Source organism: Coturnix japonica, chromosome 3 (assembly GCF_001577835.2).
Source record: "Coturnix japonica isolate 7356 chromosome 3, Coturnix japonica 2.1, whole genome shotgun sequence".
In the NCBI taxonomy this organism is placed as follows: Eukaryota; Metazoa; Chordata; class Aves; order Galliformes; family Phasianidae; genus Coturnix; species Coturnix japonica.
Window position 1 is genome coordinate 30,360,643 of NC_029518.1, and position 21,316 is coordinate 30,381,958.

At 43.6% G+C, this 21,316-nt stretch overlaps 1 protein-coding gene across 1 annotated transcript; it reads left to right on the forward strand.

Annotated features, from left to right (window-relative positions):
• Window positions 1–2,783: 2,783 nt before the first annotated feature.
• SRD5A2 (steroid 5 alpha-reductase 2) lies at window positions 2,784–19,850 on the forward strand. The gene is made up of 5 exons (XM_015857728.2): window positions 2,784–3,098; window positions 14,990–15,153; window positions 17,212–17,313; window positions 17,875–18,025; window positions 18,549–19,850. Exons 1-5 carry the CDS (start codon window positions 2,815–2,817, stop codon window positions 18,613–18,615), a joined length of 768 nt encoding a protein of 255 aa, XP_015713214.1. The 5' UTR covers window positions 2,784–2,814; the 3' UTR covers window positions 18,616–19,850.
• The last annotated feature ends 1,466 nt before the right edge of the window (window positions 19,851–21,316 follow it).

A 21,316-nucleotide genomic window follows, 5' to 3' on the forward strand; every position in this document is an offset into this window, starting at 1 on the left:
AGTGAAGAGTCTTAGTAACAGACCACAGATTTTACATGGTGAAGATTTGCTAATGGAGCTCTCATTGCAAGTTACAAGCACCGACTCTTCCACATACAAGAACACAAAATTTGATACTCCATTTCTACCAGGATTTGGTGATATTTTATAGTTTTCTGAGATTCTCACACTTTCTTCAGCATCAGGAATACAAACGAGCTGTAGTTTATTTATTAAAATTCACAAGCCAAGTTAGTGCATGCTTCTGCAGTTCTAATTGCTTTTTTATGCCTGCCTGCACAACTCACAGAACAGTGTTTTAGAAACGTGCTTCCATTAACCATATGTAGTTTAGTTCCTATTCTTTCACCACACTGTGACGAAAACGAAGATTTTTTTTCCCTCTTTTTTTCCCCCCCCATATTTCTAATTTCACCCACTAATTTCAAGTATGAAACGCAAAGTGACAGCAATCCAACTTCTTGTGTTGAAAGATGACAATTCCTGTCACACAGTAAAAGGCTGTTTGTGACTGAGAGAGAAAAGTCTGCATCAGCTTGTGAACTTTGTGTTCTCACAGCGTTATAAACAATATGAGGATAGCACAATAGGAAAGACCAGGAGTAAATGAATTTTCATATTCAGCACAGGATACATAGGATGTAAAGCAAATGGCAACAGCAGCTGATGGATCCTGATATTTTTCAACTCCAATCCAGCTGAATTCCAGTCAGCACCAGAAAGAGATTTGTTCAGAATTGCATCAGTGCATACAAAAATTCCAGAGATGTAAGGAGCCACCTTAGGCAGCTGTTTATAGGCAGCCCTTGCTACAATTATGTGTGTGCAACTGTTCACCTAGTGTTACTCTACGCCCAAGCACCAGGACCTCTTGATCCCCACTCATAAATTTCTACCTCTGACATACCTCACTTTATACATCCTACAATTCAATTCTTCAGAAGATTTGGGCTTTTCCCTTCAATTAAAAAACAAAAAGAAAATCAAAAAACCCCCAAACAAGCTAAGATTTCTGAAGTCTTATCAGACAAGCAACAGGGCTGAGAATGTACATTTTACCATGTTTCTTCAAAAAAATATTTCCAGCAAAGTTTTTACTGCCAAGACATATAAAGCTTTCTGAATATCAGTAATTTACTAGAAGAGAAGTCTGAACTCTATGAACTACCTTTTGCAACGTGACTGTGTTGGCTTAAGATCATTTCAAGGCAGATTCCTCACTACCTGGTACTCCTTTAGGCTGGTGAAATCAACATCTGTATAGGCACCTGTAGAAAAAAATGACCTTCAGCTTTAATAAAATAAAATTCAGTTTTAATGATGCTTTACAACGTGCCCTCTTTCAGCAGTGTACCTTGCCTTCTCAGAACCCACTGATCTATACACAGAATGCTTCTGCAGAACTGCTTTCACTTTCTCACCATAATCCCCAATGGAAAATTTAGTCGAGGATTGCCAAAGCCACCAGCACTGTGGCCTCTGATCTTTACACCGTCTCCCCATCATTTTTGCTTGAATCCAGAGCATACTTTTGAAATGAGTTCCACAAACATCTCCAACTACTACTGAGCTTTGATTTGCTTCATCAGCAGCCTTGAGGTGCATTACTGTTGGATATTTTGTTTGTTTGTTTTTGTTTTTTAATTAAACTAAGCCAGAAGATACACTCCATGAGTACACATAATGTGTTTCTTTGTCTCTAACATGCCTCCAATATATGGGAGGTCACTTAGATTCATAGAATCATAGAACCAGTATGGTTGGAAAAGACCTCTCAGGTTATCTAGTCCAACCAGCAATCCATCCCCACCATGGCCACTAACCATATCCCCAGTGTCACATCCACACACTTTCTGAGCACCACCAGGGATGGTGACTCTGCCATCCCTGTGGGCAGCCTGTGCCACTGCCTCACCACTTCCTGGGATTTTCCTAATATCCAACCTGAGCATCCCCTGGTGCATCTTAAGGTCATTGAATCTTGAATCAATGGAGAAGAGGATGATTCCCTTTCAGATAATTGTAGAGAGTGATAAGGGCTCTCCCAAGCCTCCTCTTCTCCAGACTGAACAATCCCAGTTCCCTCAGCTGCCCCTCATAAAACTAGTATTCCAGACTCTTCACAACTCTGTTGCTCTAAAGTAATTCCTTGAAGTAGACCACACCAAAACTTGTGTATTCTGAGTGCTACCTCCTCATCTCCAGCTGTTTTACTGTGGACTCATTTCTGTTTTATGTTTAGCATATCTGCACAGCTCTGCTCCAGAGCAGCTTTCCTTTCACTTGCAGATGGCAAGTGTCATTCTCCAGCACCTCCTGATACATAGACTGAACCTAAGCCTCTTGCATCCCACGTTAGCACACAACCCCATCCAGCACCACTCCTGCTCTAAGGGGACGGCTTCTCAGGCAGTCTGCACGGCGTCCAACCTTTTGCTGAGCCGTATCCAAGCACTTTCTTCACGATGTCACGGACGCAGCTGGAACTCACGGTCTCGAGCCGCCGTGCCTGTTCGGTTTGACGTTCTGGCAGCCCTTCTGCGGGAGCTCGGCTTACAAAGCTCGCACGGGCCATGCGAGCGGGATCCCGCACCCGTAGCTCCGTAGCTGTCCGCCAGCACCCCGCTCCACGAGGACGGCGTTGGGGCCGGCTGCGGGCAGCTCCCCCGGGGCGCATGGAAGCGAGGGGCTGCGCCCTCTGACGGGCCCGGGCGATGGGAGGCAGCGCGGCGGGGCGGGGTGACCGCCGCCGCTCTAATAAGACCGGGGCCGGCACCGTCCGACGGCCGTTCGCCTCGGTGCCCCGCGTCCGGCATGCAGTGCTTCCCCAGCCTGGTGCTGGCTCTCAGCTCGCTGCTGGGCGCCCTGGCGCTGCTGCAGCTCTCGCTTTACCTGCGGGTGCCGTCGCGCTACGGCAAGCACGACGAGCGGCTGTGCCGCCCGCGGGGCCGGCTGCCGGCTCGCTGCGCCTGGTTCGTGCAGGAGCTGCCCTCCTTCCTCGTGCCCGCGCTGCTGCTGGCGCTGCGCAGCCCGCCCCGCCTCGAGCCGCTGGGCTGCCGCCTGCTCTGCTGCCTCTTCTGCTGGCACTACTTCTACAGGTACCGCAGGGCGATCCAAGGGAGGCAGCCAGCACCTGCCCGGCCGCGGGGGCGGAGGGCGGGGGGCGCGGAGAAGAAGCCGGTGCGATGCGGGGAGGCGATGCTCACGGCTCTTTCCGGCAGAGAGAGAGAGGTTTCGCTAAGCCGGAACGAAGTTTGGAACGAAACGAAAGCAAACGTTACGCAAAGGAGCGTGCGAAGCGCTCGGGGCGGGGGGGACGAGAGTGGGGACGGCCCCGAGGGGAGAACGGCTGCCGCGGTCCCTCTGGCCCAGCCGGCCAGAGTCTGTGAGCAGACCCGGTCTGTGAGATTCGGTGCGTGTTTACGTCCGAAATTCCGCCGTAGGTGTGTCGGTGAATGCCGGCGAGCTTCGTTCTTGTCATTGTAGAGCGAAGCCGCGACCCTCGTTCGGTGTCAGTGATTCCCCGCTCACGAAATACCGGCCTTCTCACATGCGGCGACCGCCCCGTGTCCCTCAGTGCGGCAGCGTGCGGGGCTGCTGCAGCAAAACCTCCCTCTGAGGGTTCTACTTCTTTAAATCCAAATTTCTATTTCTATTTTTTAATCTTTTCCTTCCTAGAATTAAAAAACACGCCAGGAATAATGGTCCAGAAATGAGTCTTTGCAACTCACCCGCAATCTCAGTGCTGAAAGACCAGCTGTGGTGTCTCTCCAGGTAGTGAGGGACGGAAACAAATACATATAGGCTGTAGGAAATGCATTTAAACCAGGGGGGGAAATAGTTTCAAGTGTTAGAATATTTGACGTGTTAACCACCTTTCAGCCGGGCTCTGCTTGCTGCGGGGCTCGGGATGAAGCTCCGTGTTTTCTTACGTTTTCTTTCTCAAATCACTCAGGGACTCTTCTCACCCGTGGCCAGCGAATACTTATTCCCTCATAAAAGTAAAAGCTCTCGTTTAGCTAAGTCTATATAACAACCTATTTCGTTTCTAATATTGCGTGTCACTCTGCTGTTATTCTTCGCAGCAAAGCGGGATGCTTTCAAAGCAATCAATATCCGAAGTGTGGTGTTAGGTACCGGTGCTCGTTGTTATGTAGAAGAGAGAGGGAAAGAGAGAACGAGGAGTTTTCCGGCTCAGGGCATTTCATCCGTGAATTTGAGGTTCAGCACTTTGACATAACAGCCATAGTTCGTATATTTTCAAGTAATTATCTGCACTAGAAATAAGCCAACAACAGTTTTAAATGTGTTCCTGATGATGGCACAATATACAACTGGTCAGTGATAAACTTACATTAACTCAGTGAAGGCAGCTATTGCAGTATTTTGACTTCAAAACCGTGATGTGAATAGTGATGTTCTGCTTTTAGTCATAATTCATCCCGCTAAGCTGTTCCTCCTCCGATCATCTGACGTTTGTGTTTCAGCATTACTTTATGCTTGTGTGAAAATACCCCCTTTTGAGCAGAGAAAAGTCTCCTCAGACATCATTACATATTTTAGTGCCATCCCAGTCTCTGCAGGGAAGCTCTTACTGCTCCTAATTTAGTCAGATCTCTTACACCTAACGTGCTGGTGGAAGGGCAGTTTCAAACAGAAGCTATTACAGAAGGAATATTACAGAATATCACGGGCTGTTACAGAAGAGGAGATTTGTCATGGCCACTGAGCTGGCTGTTCCACCTTCCTGTCCATCAGCCCCGCTGTGCTGCCTTAGGACCTCGCATTTATCTGAAGCAGATATTTGAGTACCTCCAAGGCTCCGTCTGAAAGAAGACAGAAAATCCACCATTTATTCTATAGAGAATCTGCTGTTTCCTCTGGTAGTTTAGTCTTGTGAATCCTTCTGCTGTCACTTGACGTGTTTAAAATGTGCTTGAATTTGGCTCCCCTCGATTTCCTCCCGGTGACTGTCGCTCTGCACTACCGTAACGTGCCATAGTATTTTCTGACCGTGCTATCATTTACACAGTAATCAGATCATCTTTCAGCCTGCTTGTTACCGAGCCGTCAGCTCCTCCGGCTGCACTTGTGTGATCCAGATGGTACAGGAGCACGCATCGTATTTCTGATGGATTGGCTGCTGCACACTGTAGGGCGGTTGTGGAGGGTTTAGGTTTATCTCGTGTCCCGGTACTAGCTGCGGTAAGAGGACATTACCCCTGACTCGGAGCGGCTCAAGCACGCCGTACTCCGTCAAGCCCGCGGTCCTCCGGGATAAAGTTCCCCTTTCACAAACGTAGGACCAGCCTTAAGCCGGCGTAATGATGGTGCCGTGCCTTTGTACGCGGTGCCACGTTCGGAGGTACCGATCCTAAAGCGCACTGAGCTCCGCCAGCCCTGCCCGTTCCCCGTGCCGCCGCTAGGCTGCAGCCGTCCTCTTCGCGGCGGGCGGCAGAAGGTGCGCTCCGTGCGGCTTCGGGAAGGGCCGAAGCCGAGCTGCGGCTGCCAAGGGAATCCCACATCGCTCCCCTGCTCTTTGCCTGCTGGCCTTGCTGAGCCAGCTCCTCGGCTCCCTCGACGCGTTCTTGATTACCGCAGCGCGGTGGTGATTTAATCAAATCCAAATGGCCCCGTGGCGCTAAAGCGAACGTCCCGTAAGAATCGGAACGTTATCGCGTCTGGTTGAGGTGAGCTCACAGCTTCGCTTTCGTGCGTGTAGGCAGAGAAAAGGAGGGAGAAAGCGAGAAGAGCCGTAAATGCCAAGTCCGCCATCTGCAGCGGACTCTGGGGGAAAAATCCGCAATCAGGAAACAACGAGCGTACAGGAATTGTTCCTGGCATAAATGACTTACGAAGGATTTTGGTTTGAAAAGTAGTTTGTGAAGGGGCTGTGTGGGAAGAGCAGCTGAAGCCCTCAGGTGGCAGGAGGAAGCATGTTGGCTGCATTTCCATTTTGCAGCCCCGCTTCAAGAACCAAATGGGGAAACAGAATAAGGTCTTGAGAGGATGGCATTGCAATGGAATTGTGTATGGACCTTAATACTGCATTTCTCTTAGAACTAGAACTAGATAAAAAATGAGAAAGACAGAGAAGGACAAGAGATGTCACCTTCAACAGTAGCAAGGGGAAAGTCTTGTCTCTGAGCTACAGAATGTTTTACTCTGCGACTACAGAAAAATTATATTTGCATTTTGAAGTGCACTCAAGTCAGACTGAAGGGCACAAAGAGGCCCGTTCTTTCAGAGACAGCTGGATCCGCATCTCCCTTTGGTTGCAAGTGACCCATTCGTTGTGCCTGCACTTGGTTTTCTACAAATCAACATCACCTTTAAAAAAAAAACACCAAACAAACAGGTAGTGGTTCATAAGGTCACTCTACACTGGAGGTAACTCAGACTTTTATCTTTCCTCACAACTTTCCAAGATGGCACGCCTGTTATTGAGGATATTTCTACGTGATGCCGATTTTTCTGTGCTATTTTGTCACTGCCACACAGCTTTACAAACCATTATGGTTCTGTATTTATAGCCAAAGCTTTCTTCCCAGATAGGTACCTCTGTGTGCCATTCTCTTGCTCTCTATTCCCTGTCATGCACAACACTCCCACTGTGCTACTAAGGCCTAATTACTATACTTGGTTGTTCAAGGTTTTTGTACTCCTGTGTGCTGCCCCATATTACTATGTAGCCTCCCAGGTGATGTTTATTGTTCTACGGTCAGTCCACTGATCTAAGCTCCATATATGTAGGGTCTGCTCTGTCCTCTGGAAGGGAAGTATGGTACACACGGAGCAGGCTGCAGAAGCTTTTCCTTTGCCTGGTCCATTACCAGATTCCTGCTGCTGAAATGAGAAGAGTTGTAAAGGGCTGACAGAGAAGAAGAAGAGAAGAAAAAAAAAAAAAAGACTAAATTATACACAGGCATTTCAGTAAATGTTTTTGCTTTAAAATAACATTGCTTCTACCAAACAAGGACATTTTGATGGTGGGATGTCAGTGGTATTCCCCTGTTAGGGCTGCTCTTTTAAGTCAGAAATAAAATGCAAGGGAAAGGAGAAAAGGAGGTAAGATTTGTTCCATACACGCAGCAAAGCATTTGTTGAGAACGTTACTGTTTCAAGGTCCACAAATCTATTTTTTAGATTTCTTACCATAAAAGAGGCAGCCTTTATGGGGAAGATAGTGCTTTTTTAATGAGTCAGTAAATCTAATTTGACAACAGGAATTTTTCTCAAGCCCCTCTGTGCACTGAAAAGCCCATATACTTAGGTTCTTTCCTAGTTTGGGGGAAATCAGATGAAAATAAAAACCTTTGAAATAACTTTGTAGTATTACCATTATAAACATATCCACACTCCAGGATCTGCATCTGTTGGATGGCCAGTGATGTAACTTATATTCTTGGTATCTCCTTCAAAATTGAAGTCATCACTTCACAGTCACTTCTGACTCATGCCATCATTTTTTGGCATTATGCACACTTTGAACAATTACTGTCAAGGGTTAAGTGCAGGAAGAGTAAAATTTCCATTAAAATCTTTGAGAAATACCTCAAGAGCTCAGTGCAGCCTGTGCAGCATGCAGGCTCTTGTTCATCACTGGCAAAAATGTACAGCTGATGGTGGCAACTACATTGAAAGGTAGTGTTTTGTAGCTGAGAATTTGCTCTCTTAAATGGTGTTACTTTATTCTTTGTATCTGTTGTATTTTCCATGCAAATAAACAAAAGGCATAGACATACAGACTTATGTCTATACAGCCCAAAACAATTCCTATTCACTCGGTGTGGCCTAGGCAAGCCAAAAGGTTGAACACTCATGGGATGGATGTCGGTAAGAAGAAGAGCTATGAGGAGCAGCTGGGGAACTGGAGAAGAGAAAAAGAGGCTGAGGGGAGACCTCATTGCTTTCTGTAGCTCTACAGCTCTACAAAAATGGCTGCATTGAAGAGAGTGCTTGCCTCTTCTTGCAGATGACAACCAGTAAGACACAAGACAGTGGCCTCAAGTTGTGTCAGGGGAAGTTTAGACATTAGGAAGCATTTCTTTACTTGAGGAGTAGTTAGGCACTGGAAGGGGCTGCCCAGTGGTGAAGTCTTTATCCTGGAGGTATTTTAAGAATGTGTGGATGTGTGGAAAGGAAGAGGTGATGTGAGAAGGCAGTATCTGTGTAAAACTGGGGAGCAAAGGACACTAACACCGATGTTTTCTATGTAACGAGTGCTTCACATAGCAATTTTATGTGCTAGGAAATCTTGCTAGGAAATCTTGTGTAATATGCACTCTGGAAGGAAGCCAAATTGACTGTGAATCAGAGATAGCCCATGGTAGCTCTTTTTATTACAGGATATTAGAGGATATTAAGTCTTTTGATCATTTTAATGTAAGTGCAAACTCAGGACATGACCTGGCCATTTCCGATTCTGTTCCTCATTGTGCCTGTACTGACATAGATGACATGAGGTCATATGGGTTCAGAAGCAGTTCAGATTACTACCTTTCCAAATGGAAGACATTTCAACCATGTTCTTCAAAATGTGAACCTAAGGATTTAGAAATGATAATCATTTTTTTCCCCACCATTTTTTTGGAAGTGACTTTCTGTGTAACAGCTGTAGAAATCTATCAGATTGAACTGCTGTTAGAAGGATATGTTTGAGATTCTAACTGACAATGGCATGATATTGCCAATAAATAGAGGTATTTAAAATTAATTAAATCGAACGTGCTCAGTAATCCTCAAGACCCAGGATGCAAGTTTGCGCAATTGTGGGACTTCAGGTCATTTCAAAAACATCCTCTAATTTTTAGACATGCAAGTGGGACTTTTCATGCTTTTTGCTTGTGTTTTCCATTTTCAACTTCTATAGTCTTGGTAAAAATGGTTACACTAAATAATTTGATACTAACAGTTCTTCAAACACAGTGTGGGCCCGAAGAGTTCGAGTTCTTTCCTGCTTTGTCATCGTAACAATATACTTGTGTCTCCAAATTTCTGTTTTCCTTCAAAAATCAAGTTAATCCTCACTGTTTTTGAAACAATTTGAAGTAGAGATTCAGCTGAGGACAGAGCTTGGTCTGAAAAGTGGAATGAAGCTTCATGTTTTTAATCAGACTATCCCAAGACATTTGTTTTAACTGAGCTGACTGCGCAAAGCTGTCAAAGATGAAAAATTATTTGAAATGTTGTTATTGTTCAACTATTTGTGTTTTTGAATATGTGCAGAGAACAAGTCTGCTAAAAAGGCCTGAAATCTTATTTTTCAAGAAAGCACTGGGCTCCAAACCTGGGGAAAAAAAATAAATCTAAAGTTTCTGGTTATTTTGGTTATGAAGAAGAATTTTCTAACATGTAACAAGCCTGAGCTGCTGCAGAGGTTTAATTCTGAATCTTTCAGTTTCTCAGAGCATTTCCTTACATAGTAAGAAATAAGGAAGATGAGCCAGTGCTGCACTTTCGAACCCTGTGGGCTGTGGTGAGGTGGTCAGAAATCCTTCTGCCATTGTCCTGCTGCATGGTGAAACACAGAAGCATTCTCAGCAAAGGTAGGGCCTTTAACTGTTTTTGATAGGAGCACCTGTAAAACAGAGCTAGAGAAAAACCACATTAGATTATGACCTTATTTTCTCACTGTTTGTTGTGTGCTTTTTACATCAACACGTAGCTCACAGTCTCAAACTGCTTAACGTAGCTGAATAAACAACCCAAATGTGCCAAGCCTCCTCACTCAGGGGTGAGACTCTCAGGTAGAAATTGTCTGTCGTCCTGTACACTCATGTCCTTAGGTCTGTATCTCAGTCTCATGTAGCCCCCAGTAATCTGTCCTGCTCTGTGGTCTCCTGTGCCAGACACTGCTGCTCAGGCTGAGCTGCAGCTGGGGGCTGGCTCTCCACAGATGGGAGCAGTAAGTCTGCTGCCCCCGAGCACATGCCCATAGCTCCCCCAGAGTGGACAGGCTCCCCAGCTAAAGATGGAAACTGGAAAGCATCCTCCACCAGGTACCACACAAACCAACCACATGGGCATTTAGGACAGGGGGAGAGGAAACCAGGAGGTCCTCACCTCCTCTGATGTCAACAGGTGCCTAGTGCTACTACTGGAAATACTGGATCAGCACTGTTTTATGTCCCGGTTATGTAGTGACCTACCAAGGCTGTGCAAAGCCAACAAATTTCAGAGTTAAATATGTGATAATGCCTCCTATTTATTTCCATGGAAAGTACAACAGATACAAAGAGCATAATGAAACTATTTGATAGGGTAAATCCTCAGCTACAAAATGCTGTTTTTCAGTGTAGTCACCATCAATAGCTACCAGTGGGTATACAGTCTAGTGCAGGTGTAAGTGAGCACTTTTGTGCATCCTTGATTTTGTAACATTTTTTTTTCATGCAGATGCATCCTTATGTTCTGCTCATACTCTGAGCCTCTGTGGACTCTTTGAACTCTGCTCCAGTGGAGAATTAAGCTTTTTGAAGTGCACAGAATAGCGTCTGGTCAAGTTACTCTGGCACATGTTTCATGCGTTTGGCAGACAACCATAGTTTAGCAATAGGAACAAAGTGATTTGTCTTCATAAATATCAAATGGTTATTTCTGGAGAAGGAAAGAGGGAGATACCTTGCTGAAATATATGATTTGGCTGGCTAAGCCTTTGACACACCATTGCTTAGATAAAACAACAGACATTCTGGTAAATCTTTAAGCACAGTTGTCCTTTAGATACTACCAATTAGTAGAGACAAGCATGAAATATTGTGGTTGGGTACAACCACAGCGTCTTGTCACGTTGACCCCAGTCTTGTCCTCCACCACTCATACAATTTTAAATCAGGACTAAGATTAGATAGGGTTTCATCTGATATAGCTGGCTGGGCTTTGAGTTCAGGCTGCAGCCTGGGCAAAAGGTTTTGTTTGTGCTGTGGTTTCTTTTGCTCAGCTAATTAATTGCTCCACAGCTCCTTGTCAGTGTCTCCCTTTCACCAAGATGGCTTTAAGTTCCATTTTCATCTCCTTCAATTTTCTTCTCAGTGCTTTGGCCTGTAAGGATGACATTAGTGCGGGAGAGGCCTACACGAGCTCCATTGCCCCAGGCTTGTGACAACTGGAAATTGCCATTGCAGAATAAATTACAGAGAATAAGGAAAGAACACTGTTCTTGGCTTCCCTTTGGAAAATGTATAGTAATTGCAGGACTTACTGATATACCTGCTAAAGCCAGTTGGAAAGACTACAATGATTCAATATTTTTCACAATTCAGTGCCTTTTTTAAACTATGAAAAGAAAGAAGTCTCCCTTGTTGGTTCTAACTGGCTGTTAATCACTGGAAGATACCAGATTTTTCCAGTGACAGCTTCAGAAATACTGGAAGACAAGAGAAGCAAGGAAATAATTTGTACACAGATTTTCAAAATGCTTTTGAAACCTGGTTGCTGTTGTAATGAATTTACAAGAGCAAAAGTTCATTCTTGGGAGTCAAGCCAACACAGTCCTTCCTCACCAATTAAAAACAAATACTCATTATTAAATCCTGTTCTTTTCCTTTCTTTTTCTTTCAACAATATGTATTTTATTAAGTATATCACATGTAATAATTCCTGCATGTAACTATGTGAAAAGGACTCACTTTCATCCCTATGCTGTATACATCCTTCTGACTATCCTAACCATACAGCATACCTAAAATGTGTAACAATCAATCATGCTCTTCTGACTAGTACTAGACTGCCAAGATGACTGACTTTAGGCACTTGTACTGTTGGAATTTAGCATTATGTTGCTCAGATTCCTTAGATTTTTCTGCAGCCAAATGCATCTTTTTTTTTCCCTTTTTTTCCTTTTTTTTTTTTCCTTCCCCCCCAGCAATAACTGATATTACTGTATTGAAGTATGAAAATGAATATGCATTCCAAAGCCCCAGACTTTTTCTCCTCTTTATTAAAGGGCTTGCCTTTATTCATAACCTGTGGCTATCCCCCTTCTTCCTCCAGTCCTGCTCAGCTCTTTACTTCAGTGTTGTTTGTGTATTGTATTAAGTATGTTTATTAATTACATCTGAGCTTGCTTCCTTTCAGTATCATGAGAACACTTGCACACAGTTATTCTGCTCCCCCAAACAGATTATTTTCTCATATTCAGTGCTATTTTTTTTTTATCTCCAGTATATCTGCTAACTTCAGTCTCCACTCTGAATTCAGCAGCTCCAGTGGTACAGTATGGGAATCTCTTCCAGGTCTCTTCTTATTTTGCCACTCCAAATCCTTTCTCATTTCTGCTGTCTTTCACTCGATCAGTGCTGCCCAGGCACCCCATTCTCCATCACCCTTTTTCTCAAGAACTCACAAAACCCAGACATGGTGCTGTCTGTCTCAGGGTTTCCTCAGTCCTCCTCCCATCCCTCAATCAGATTTATGCTTGCATCCCTTCCCCAGGAAAGGTGAGTTTTTCCACTAGAAGCTTTTATTCAGTCCTGATCCTGTTCCTAAGAGACTGCAAAACAAAATGGGCTTTCTTGTGAACAGACTTCAAGTTGGATGAATTTTTTAAGTAGGCCACAAGTAGCTCAGAGATTACAGACTGAGCAATTTGTTTTAGATAGAATGCTCAGAAATAAACCTGACAAGATGGGTTTGTCATTGTTTTATACAGCTGGACTGCAAGCTTGTCAGTAAAGTGTGTATCTTTCTTATTCCTTAAAATATAGTGACTAAAAATTTGTCCAGAGATCTTTGGAGGAACCTAGAAGTAGGATGCTCTGCATGTGGTTTTTCCCTCAGTTCAGGTGAGAGTCTTCACAGTTTTCAAGGGAGCTGATATACTCCATGTAAGATAAAATATGATGCAATGATGTCTCATTTTGTCTTTGAAATATGCTAGTCTGGATAAGAAATGACAGAAAAGAAGGAGAATAATTTATTATTCGTTCATTTTAAAGGAAACTGTTGTCAATGGTTTAGTCAGATGTATTTGGCCAGTAAAGAGGATAAAGGACAAAAGAATTAGTCATCGGTATTGCACTAGAAAAAAAAGGTCAAATTTGTCATAGGCCTAAATCCAAAAGGCCAATTTTTTATCTGCTCCTCTAAAATGGTTGCCTCTGATCCTCTTCTGATTTGCACAGGGCAAAATAATCTCAGCAGCGATACAAACTCTTCCATGTACTATTTAATCCTATCAAATGTCCTCATTTTATTTCAGTTCTTTATCAAAACCCACCAGGAATAATCTGTGTGCCCACAATTCAAACTGACAAGGGCTGTACTAAAACAGAAACTTCTGGCACTGTCCAGATACTGAGAACCAGAGAATCCAGAGCTCTGGATTTAGTCAAGCAGGAAATGTTGCTTCATAACATGGATTCTTCAATGAAATCCAGACAGGGAATTTCAGAAGTGCTATGCAGAGGAGTTTCACCGATGCCAGGTGTGTAATCAATGGATAACCAATGTTATAATTAGGAAATATACAGAAGAGTCAAGCTAACAAGTCATTACGTTAGAGAAGAATGGATGGAGCTTACCCTTATCCTGGGCTTGCTGAAAGCTTCCACAGGGAGCAATCCCAAGAAGAGATCCTTCCCCAGTGGTAGTCAGATCTTAAATGGGGTGCCATGCAGACCATCACCAGGTATTGCACACAATCAACACAGCAACATGCTTTGATGGCATTTCATTCCTTCCAGTGAGTCTGAAAGCTTGAACACCCACAGGGAGTAATATAGATGTTTCAGAGGTACCAGGAGGGGAAGGTCTGCTCTCCAGGGCAAGATACAGGATGTATTTCTATCCTGGGTCAACACAGCTGCACGGGTCTAGTTTGCCAATATTATTTCTGCAGGCAGGTCTGATGTTGAAGATGGCCTCCCCTACTCCAGCACCTTGGTCCTGAAGGCCAGAACTAATTCCTGGTAACAGGACTCCAAAGAGCATTCCCTTCCGTGCTATAGGAAATCTCATACTATAACAAATGTGATATATCTGCTTGAAAAATGTTTTCTTCTTAGGTTACACTGTATTTAGAAATATTTAGTACTTCATCATTATATCTGTCTTAATTGCCAGAAATTTGGCATATCTCACTCTGGAAAGTAGCAAATACATTGATGTGTTGTAATTTGTACTCAGCTTAATCACTTTTAGATGTGTTTAATAAGATTTAAGCTAGATTTATAATGTGATTATATTTTACACTTTAGCGTACTGGAAGTGTCTTTGGCAGTGCAGACTGTGGATTACCTATCAGTAGAACTCATGTACTGCTATGATGAGCAACACACAAATCCCAGGAAGGCAAAAGAAAAAAAAAAGAGTAGATTTTACCACATATAGAATTTAATTGGTCAGGTAAGAAAATATTTAACAACCATTAATATAACTCCTCCTCTTCACACTCCTGAGGATGATGTGGTAGAGGCTGGGAAAGGGGATTTTCCATCAGGCTACATAACACAGAGGATGGGAGAACCAGAGTGGTAGCCTTGAACTCCACACTCCCATATACCCAAATGATGGGTTGAAGCCCTCAGGGATCAGCCTTGGTGGTGGGGTCAGGAGCATCTTCTCCATATGAAAGCTCCTCCACAGTGCTTGTGGCTTCTTTGGGCAATGGGTATTGCAATTGGCACTGCCCCTCTCTGTAGCAAAGGGCAGCCAAGGTCTTAGTATGAGTGTGCTGTTTGTGGTTCAAGTTCCTCCAGTTACCAACAAGGGAAGAGGAAGACAGAGAGACATTCTTGAGGCCACAGTGACTCTGGATGAGATTTCCAGCTTCCTGTGTTCTGTCTCAAAAGACCATAAAAATGTGGATATGGGCAACATATTTCTTGATTCCGATTTGGTTTTGGTCTTGCTTTGTTACAGTTGTTTTCCATTTCTTAATGTTTCCTGACTTTTTGTATTTTGTTAAGGTTTTTCTTCCTACAGCAGAGAAACTGCCAATATATTGTTATCATGAAATGTGCTGACTTTGTTTTCTTATCTACCTTAGGACATTTATTTACCCCTTCTTCACTAGAGGCAGGCCTTTCCCGCTGCAGCTGCTTTTCTTTGGTACATTATTTTGTATCTACAATGGCTTCCTCCAAGGGTACTACCTGATCTACTGTGCTGAATACCCAAGTGACTGGTGCACCGACATCCGATTTACATCAGGTAATTACAGCTGTAGGATTCCCAAGATCTAATCTCCAAGCAATTTGTCAGCGCTTTGAATTACATCCTAATCTTCACTGAACACATGAGTCAGATCAGTTGTGATGGAGATAGGTATAAAACATGCCCTCTGGCCCAGATAAAACAACTGAATGTGCGGTGACATTTATTCTTGCTAAGCAGTTACCACTGAAGGCTTATGACGTAGGGTATTGGAGCACAGTCTCAAGTCACCAATGTTGTTTTCTGATGCTGCTTGAGCAGGGATATGCCCTTTCTCAGCCAGATGTCCATCAAACAGTGGCCCTGTGCAAGGGTAAACTGTGGCTTTCCCTCTCTGCCAGGGAGGTGTGCACTCCATGCAGCCATTCTGACTGGCAAAGTGCAAAGCCCCAGCATAAATGGGCTTTAGAGACAAAGGGTTCTTTTTTCTTGTGTAGGGCACGTGGGTAGATTAGAGATCATGCACAGTCTGGTTGTATGTTAATAATGTTCCTTTATGTTCTGAACTTAATAGCCAAGCTGAATTTCACCCTGTAAAAGCCCAGGGAGAATAACTGAGCAAGGGCAGCTAGGTGTATTACACAGCTGGTGCTGCACAGAGGATGGTTTTTAAATGCAGACATGGAAATAAAATTGAACAGGGAGGTCAGAAGAAATGTTTTGCATGCAGCAAGTATAAAGTAACTGAGGTACTTTCCATACTCTGTTGAAAGTAGCAGATAAAAGTTCAGTTTTAACTCACAGCATCCCATCTTAAAAATCCTTGTGTAGCAGCAGCTCCTATAACCATCAAAGAACATGCTACATTCATTACTTAATTTGGATAATAATTATACATATATATGTGTGTGGTGGGAAGAAAGAACTAAAAAGAAAGCAGCAGTGGCAGTGCTTAAAACATCGAGCTAAAACAACATATTCTTCTTCTACAACTTCTTCCCAAATTCCTGTTGCTACTGGGAGTGCTGAGGTTTTACAAGCACTTTGTTTTTTGCCCTGCTGCTTAGCATGCACCACCTCTACTTGATTCCTGCCTCCCCAATCACTGTCAGATGTGGTTTTCTCAGTGTCTAATGTAGCATGAAATGTAGGGCATGTCACCTGCAGAGTCCCTCAATCTAGTTTTGCAGCTAAATGGAATCTGGTCAATGAATCTCTCTGGTCAGAAACTGTCAGCAGCCTTCAGCAAGTGAGAGGCTGCTCCATGTTCATGCCTCAGCTCTGCCCAAATGGCCTGACTTGTGGTGGACTGAGCACCTCTCCTTATTCTGGTGATGTGCTGGATAAGTGTTCTCTGGGCTTCTCTTCTCACAGCGGTAAAATGAGATTAATGAACCTTGCATATAGCTCTGTAGTGACTCAGCAGTTATGTAGTCAGCTGTGGCAGGCTGCTGTCAGTGTGGATGTGGTATAGAGCCTGCCCTGCTAGCTTGCCCTTCTTCATTTTTTCTCTACTATATAATAAGCCCCAAGAAGAAGCAAGCAGCAGCTGACAAAGAAGCTGGAGGAAGGTACAGTGACAACCCCCTCCTGCAGTAGCAGGCAGAGGACCCTTTTTGGCATCAAGCTAACCTTTCTGGTTACTTTGTTTATCAGCAAACCCAAATCGGCCTGTCTTAGGTCCTATTTTGTAAAGCTGCTGTCAGAATTCTGTCAGTTGCTGCATTTTCTCTTCAGCATCCACTTCTCTGTGATGCTGTTCATTCCTGGCCCCCTCCTTCTCCTGGCCCATCCACTACCTGGCTACCTGATATCCCCGGGGGCTGCGAATACATAGCTGCTCCTCAGGCTCCCCCTGGCCTCTCTTGAATGACTGGTTTTCTAGATCATTAACGTATCTTATCATCATTCACTCATATTTCTCAGGGTCTATGACCTTCCCAGTAGCTGTGCATCTTTTGAGTAGAGAAAAAACATCTACCCACATCACATTAGGCCTCATATCTGCCTGCTCCGAAGACAAACCTCACAAATGTTCTCATATCCCTTGTGCAGGGATAACGGGGACAGACCAGGAACTATCTTTCTAATCCATTTCCCATTTCTCTTTCAAAGGCCTCCTCTTATTTCTGCTGGGAATGGGAATCAATATTCACAGCGATCTCCTGCTGCGCCAGCTGAGGAAACCTGGGGAAGTCACTTACAAGATTCCTCAAGGTATGTTTTTGTCCTAGTGAGGAAGACTGGATGTAGGTCAGAGCTATGAACCAGGAAATGCCCAGTTCTGTGAAGAAACACGGGTGGGGATCCAGGACGTTCTGATTTCTGTGTTGACTCCTGCTTGCTTGCTTTGGATACTCGCATCTCCTCTCTATTACCACCTCTGCCCCCATTTTTTACCTCCAACACTTACCTTCCGCTTGCTGTGATTAGCTAAGATACAGAACCGAGATCCAGATTTTGCATTACCCAGAGTGGAAGATGTTAATAACTGACATTTATATAATTCTAATAACGGCTTCCTTAAGCCTTTCTGTTTGCAAAAGGAAATAAACAATTGTGAAAGTGCTGGAAACCTCTTGGTTAGAATAATTTCTGATTCTTGTACAAGATCCTTCTTTGTAGTTTGTCCTGGCTACTCTGGCTTCAGGGAAGTCATTTTAAGTTTCTCATATGGGTTCTGAATAAGAAAGGTATTCAGTTGCTGACCTTAAGGTAAAGGAACTTTCCGTGTGCATAAGATGGCATAAAAACTGCATATTTTGTCTTTCATTGCAGGGGGGCTGTTCACTTATGTTTCTGGAGCCAACTACTTTGGAGAAATTGTGGAATGGTTTGGTTTTGCCATCGCTACCTGGTCCCTACCAGCCTTCACCTTTGCCTTTTTCACTCTTTGCTGCATTGGGCCTCGTGCTTACCACCATCACAGGTATCAAAACTCAAACTGCTTCCTGCAGTGTGCTGCCTCTTGCTCGTGGGATGCATTTTGCAAAATGCCAGGGAGGGGCAGAGAGGCAGGACTGGAGTACAAAGTAAAGCTGAAAATTATAATGCTATATACAAGAAGCATATTGACCTGTTTGCAACTGGGTGAAAGTACAGCAGTGCACTGGAAAAGTTGTTAAGTGGGCCTGATGGTCATTTAAGTAGCTCTGCTTAAATCACTGCTCCTTCCATGTTAAGGCATCTTGTTACTGAGCTGGTAAACATGACTTTTCCCGAGGGCTTCTTGCAGCCTCTGCAGCACTTTGGAATAGATGTGCTCCTGTTCACTGAATTCCTGAATTAATAATAGTGTAAGTCCTTGGGAATGTTGTTTTACAGAGTAACACAAAGAGCTTGCAAAGCAAGGTAGATTGGAGGCATTTTAATGTACCTCAGCTGAGCTGTATTGAAACTGTGCAATTTTCTTGCTCATATGCATCTTCATTCTCTTGCTCGTTCTCTTTCAGGTACTATCTCAAGACATTTACGGACTATCCAAAATCAAGGAAAGCCTTGATTCCTTTTGTTTTTTAATGATTTGGATATGGACTCTGTATCCTGTTTTTATAGGGCTTTTTCCAATTCCTAGTTTTAAAGTTAGGTTTGACTACAAATCATTGTACAAATGATAACCTGGGGTTGTAATAGGCAAGAAGGTCATGCGGAACCAAAGTTCTTGCTTTTAATTACAGGGGAAATTGCAGACAGTTTTGTGTAGAGGGACTTCCCAAGTAACATACTTGCTTGTCTGTGGAGTTCTACCTGCGGAAAATGAGTATGACTCCACTGACATCATAGCAAAAGCACTGGCTAAAATACAGTGCAGAAAAGGAGAAACTAAGCCCATGACTTCAAGAGAAAGTCTTGGGCCGCTCCAGTCTTACAGCCCTTCTGCAGCTGTTTCCTCCTGCCCCATGCCATAGCACATATGCACTCGTGGCAGCCTCTTTTGTCAAGAAAGTAACTCTACCCTTTATTTTGCACCTAGAAGCAAAGTTAGGTCACAGAGCTACAATGCAACAAGAGGACACTTGTGGGCGTGAGGCTGGGAGCAATGTGTTGTGTCACAGAGGTAGCATGAAGTATGTGGAGGTGCAAGCATCTTCAGCTGTCATTCACAAGCACGTCTGCGTTACTTCCTTGAGCAATACCCTTCTCACTGCCAGACAGTTAATATTTACCCACCAGAATTTATTCTTTTTTAGAGGTACGTCATTAAAAGCGTTGCAGCAGCGTTAGAACTTTTTCCCTTGTGGCAAACACAGAGGTCTTTTCAGAATAGCAGTTTGTTCACTCAAACCCACGCAATTTTTCTTCATTAAAAACAAAAACAAAACAAACCTTGAAATGGTGATGTATAACAACAAAAATAATGGAAATAAAAAGCTTTGGGTTGAAGAAAACATTCTCGGACACTGGCAGTACATTTTGTCTAAGAGGAACGTTTTCAGGTACCCCTGTTAGGAAATGATACGTGGATATTACTGAATTTCCACAAGGGAACAGTATGTTTTTTCATAATTTTATAATATAGTTAGGAATTTTCCAGGAAGAAAAAAGATGTCATTAACCTTAATAGGAACAGATGTCTCAGAAAACTCTGTTAGTTTTAGCTACCCTTCACAGCACACCATCCTGCAAAGAATTACGCTGAATGGCTGGAAGAAAAAAAAGACCAGGCCACATACTAAACATATTACATGCTGCTAGAGTAACCTGATGGGCTGTATGCAATTCTCTCCGAAACACAATAAAATGTACATAAAGCACAGAGCTGTGACGGTCTATTATTTACTGTTTACAGAAACAGAAACCATTTCAAATAGTAACTCATTCCTTTACTCCTCCTTTTGCAATAACCTTTTTCTGCTTGTTTTTTTTCTTTTCCCATCATTCACATTTCAGTTTCCATTTCTCTTTGAGGAACAATTAAGTTTTAGTGCTGCTTCCCTGGAGAGGGTCTTCCTGAGGACAGCTCTGAGTGCGGCAGGGCAGACATGTCATATGTAGGGCTGATCACCAGCCTTCATCTGTGCTGGCAGCTGATGGGAAAATGAGCCCTTTGTCCCCAGGCCTCTTGTTGATTTAATTAGTTTTGTGTTGTTCAAATGCCATCTTCAGAATCTGACTTTCTGTAAACATGCACTATATCACTGTGTTAAGCCACACAAGTGGCTTCACACCTACGTGGCCGTTTCCTCTGTGAAGCACATTTGCTGCACCCGAGCAATTAGACAGAGCACTCATTGATGCCAGAATTTAGATATCTAATCTGTTCTGACAATGGAAAACGGAGTGAAACGCTGCTGACATGGAGGCAAAGAAGAGAACAATGGCACTTGCCATTTCTTATTCCCATCTCTCTGTGCCACACACACTTAAGCCTTTGCCCAGGTTTAGTTCACGCTTCAGATGAGAAGTCATGTAAGACAACTGAAAACTGGCTCCATGCAACACAGAGCATTTGTTGCTATTGTTTTAAAGTGCTTACTCTACATAATACATTTACTCAAATGGCAAACCCCGCACTTTTGGCCCTTGAATGATCATCTTCAGGAAAAGTACTCATCTGGGAGCTGTACTGCTCCCATTACTCTCACAGAACATGAAGCCTTTCAGGCCTGGCCAGGATCTCTGCATGTTTCAGCTGAAGTACCAACCCATGGTGTGTGCTGGAATCACAAATACCAAGGGACTCACACACTGATAGGGTGCTCTAATGGCCCAGTCTCCAGATGTCTGACTGTACTCTTGACGGTATCACTGATCCACCGATGAACTTAAGCAAGTTGTTCAGAGTTCTTTAATTTGTATTATTGCTAGTCCCTTGAAATCGTCTTGAGGGCCAGAATTGATTCTTGTTTTATAAGTTCTGTATTACTTGACAAAATAGGCCCAATCTAAGCTGAGGACAGAAGTTACTGATGTAACACAAGTAAGATGCAGCCTGCTGCATATTCTTAGGAGACATGGTTATTACAGTATTGTGTACTTTTCTGAAGATGCATAAGATATCCAGGTGGTGTGCTGAGATGTACATTAAAGAAATATTTGAGCAAGGAAAAATGCTAAAACACGTCACCCCCTGAACATCAAGATCATTTGCTGACAGCAGAGAGATTGCTTGCTTGAATTTAAGTCAATTGTCTAATTAATAAAATCCTTTGTAATGCAAATCACTGTAGGGCCTGATCTAAATCTGAGCATAGTCCTGGAAGCCTCATGTCTGCTCTTC

What these genes read in the sequence shown, in the direction of transcription:
- SRD5A2 (XM_015857728.2), top strand. Translation starts at nt 2,815, where the DNA reads ATGCAGTGCTTCCCCAGCCTGGTGCTGGCTCTCAGCTCGCTGCTGGGC. An exon ending in CGACATCCGATTTACATCAG is followed by an intron (nt 15,154 to 17,211) that starts GTAATTACAGCT and finishes TCTCTTTCAAAG; the next exon opens with GCCTCCTCTTATTTCTGCTG. An exon ending in CACTTACAAGATTCCTCAAG is followed by an intron (nt 17,314 to 17,874) that starts GTATGTTTTTGT and finishes CTTTCATTGCAG; the next exon opens with GGGGGCTGTTCACTTATGTT.